Source organism: Cenococcum geophilum (assembly GCF_001692895.1).
Source record: "Cenococcum geophilum 1.58 unplaced genomic scaffold K441scaffold_89, whole genome shotgun sequence".
Taxonomy (NCBI): Eukaryota; Fungi; Ascomycota; class Dothideomycetes; order Gloniales; family Gloniaceae; genus Cenococcum; species Cenococcum geophilum.
In genome coordinates this window covers 421,382-424,273 of record NW_027137647.1, presented here as the reverse complement: position 1 = coordinate 424,273, position 2,892 = coordinate 421,382, and the positions used below count along the sequence as shown (strand labels likewise).

General features: G+C 44.1%; 1 protein-coding gene across 1 annotated transcript; it reads right to left on the bottom strand.

The window, feature by feature from the left end:
• Positions 1 to 871: 871 nt before the first annotated feature.
• On the bottom strand, positions 872 to 1,897 carry K441DRAFT_671097 (uncharacterized protein). The gene has a single exon (XM_067650376.1). It carries the CDS (start codon positions 1,662 to 1,664, stop codon positions 1,047 to 1,049), a length of 618 nt encoding a protein of 205 aa, XP_067496765.1. The 5' UTR covers positions 1,665 to 1,897; the 3' UTR covers positions 872 to 1,046.
• Between the last annotated feature and the right edge of the window lie 995 nt (positions 1,898 to 2,892).

Here is a 2,892-nt window from a genome sequence, read left to right as displayed (position 1 = left end):
GGGCGCAAATTAAAGATACTACAAACTGTTATAGTGCTGTAATAAAGTAGACTAAATAACTACGTTGTGGTATAAAGAGGGGAAGAAGGTAGAAAGGGGGTATTATATATAAATAGTAGGGCCGGCCGCCAAGTCGCTAGTAGTGGGCTAGCTAACAGTAGGGAATAGTACGAGACAGTATGAAACAGTATGCGTCAGGTCAGTGCCGTGACAATTACAATTATTTAAACTATATAGTATTAACATAGAAAGCTAGCTTTAGTAAGATAAATATAATGTTAAATAACTGCTGCCTCTTTAGCTAGAGTAATACAATACTAATTAATGTGGGTAACTTAAGAAGACTATAATTTGCCTTGGAGCCAGCGGCGGAAAGTAACTAGGTTAACCTTATAGGCCTTTATATAAGCTTTGGCGCTTTTATAAAGACTTATTATTCGCCAGGCTATTAAAGCTACTTATAAACGATCTTCTGCATTAAGAGCACGCGGCTAGCGAGGCATAGTAATATAGAGTTTTGTATAGGGAGGTAAGGAGAAAAGTTAATGTGTTAATGTTTAAAGCGGCAGTATATTTTAGGCAATATGCTAGCCTAAATAGGAAGGCGGTAATGTAAAACCTTTATAACTAGGGTCACCTTCATAACCCCATCACATACGTTACCCTTCGCACCAAAACCCGAGGTTTTGAAGTTTTGAAGCCAATCCACGAATTTGTAATGATAAGGAATAACTAATAAAGTTTGTTGTCTTTGGGCTGTTTGCAGTAACATTAAGCTACAAGAAGATACAAAATTGCTCATCGAACTATGTCGTTCACATTGTCTTAATATGGATCAAAAGGTTTTATTCATAATTTACATCAATATCCTCATGATCATCTTCTCTTTCTGGATCCTTCATCATTCCCTTCTTCTCTGCGCTGTAGAAGGTGTTCGACCTCGCCGAAGTTGGGGTATGTCACCCATTCCGAAGGAGCTAGGTGGCCCCATATCAGACCGGGCAAAACTTACATTTGCGGAATCTGACACTGTATCTTGACTGAAGCTAGGAATTTTTTCTTGGCCCTCGTCTTCTTGGTCTGTCCTCACTTTCTTGACCCTCTTCTTGACCCTTGTTTCCAGTCTGATCCGAAGGTTTCAAAGTCTCTTCGGCCAACGGGGGATAATCCCACTCTATTGAGCTATTGCTTGCTGCTAATAGATGCAGCCACCACAACGCCAAGTTCACTAACAGCTGATCCCCACTCTCCCAAGAGATTGATGTGTACCCGGGGATATCATCACTTTCAGTAGCTTCTTTCGGTGTATATGTCCTCGGACCCTTCATTTTCTCCGCATTCTCATTAGGACGAATTCGTAGAACCACCAACTCTTTGTCTGTTATAATATATCCGTAGCACGCATTGGCTTTGACAAAATATGTGTAGACCTGCATAATGGGAAGGATCCACTGATGCCTCATTGCGTCGGGTAATACCATTGCGTTCTTAATCTCTTTGCTCTTCCATTTTAGACTGATTTTGGTGTCTCCGGGGAGGATATTCGTCCACGCGAAAGGACCGTCAAAGCTCCCATTATTAGCCGTTTGGATCCCAGCCCAATGTGGACAGAGTGTTCCGCCAGGTCCAACCTTAAAATCTTGAGCCTGTCTACCACAAACCATGTCTACATAATCGTATACCCAGCGCCTCTTAAAGTCAACACATTTCTTTTAAGCTGCTGTAAGGCCTGCGGTTAGGACTGATTTACTCCACAGAACCAGCAAAGTTCTGAGAGACTGTTTGTCGCAGATTTACCCGGATGTGAAGGGAATCTCAGAGAAATCTCGAAGATCAAAATAGCGAGCTAAAGTCTGGTCTAGAATACCGTTAAAGATGCGCTGCAGAGTTGGGTATTCGAACCCTTCCCACGGCTTTACCTCACTAGGTGTTTGCCAGGCAGGGCAATCCGTATCGGCCTTCGATATTTTGTGGCCGTTGAAATGTACCTTCGGGTCCTTGCTTTTGAGGTAACCAAGAGAGACAGCGGGATGCGGAAGGGCCATAACTTACGTGGTTGTGGTTTTCGAAATCTAATAATGGTTCTTATAAACCAATTGAAGATCAGCACATTAACGTCGTGTGTTTATTCCGTCTTCTAGAGGGATACAGCAAGTGGTTGCTCCCAGCAAACACTTGTAGCAGTCATTGTGTACAAATTTAATTTGTCGATCGGCCAATTGGCCCAAAAAGACAGGTCCCATTGTCGAAGCCAAATAGGACGTACACAATTACAGTCGCTAGCGAAATCGGCTTCCGCCCCAAAGCACGTTGTTTGAATATTGCCCTGCTTCTTGGTCCTGGCCAGAGTTGGTTAGTTAATTAGTTAGTTTCATTACTTTAGGCTCCATGTGATTCTTGGTCCTGGCCAGAGTTGGTTAGTTAATTAGTTAGTTTCATTACTTTAGGCTCCATGAAATCGGTCTCTGCACCTCCACACGGTGGAGCCCGGGAACCTAGCAGTACTATTGGTGTTCCATCAGGATCGTGCCAATAGACTGTCGGAGCAAACGTAGAGACGTACGTACGGCAGCGCATCGCGGGCGCTGCGACGTAGTGGCGATGGGAAAAAATTTCTTACTGGGAGGGTGAGCCCCAGTAGAGACTTACAAACACAGCTACTGCGTCTCCTAATGGGTGTCGGTTACGTTGCTTGTGGAACTAAGTCCTAGCGTGCATTTGTAATATGCCCGCCCCATAGTAATTTGGTACGTGCGCACCATCGCGCGCATGACGCGTCGGATGTCAAAACAACACCTTGCCCTCGCCATTGNATTTGAAGCTTTTGATCCTCATACAAATCCTCTATCGCGATCAAATCCTGGAGGAGTTTGCAATGCCTCGCAGACGCGC

Coding starts and splice junctions, on each gene's coding strand:
- K441DRAFT_671097 (XM_067650376.1), bottom strand. CDS start 1,664: ATGGTTTGTGGTAGACAGGCTCAAGATTTTAAGGTTGGACCTGGCGGA.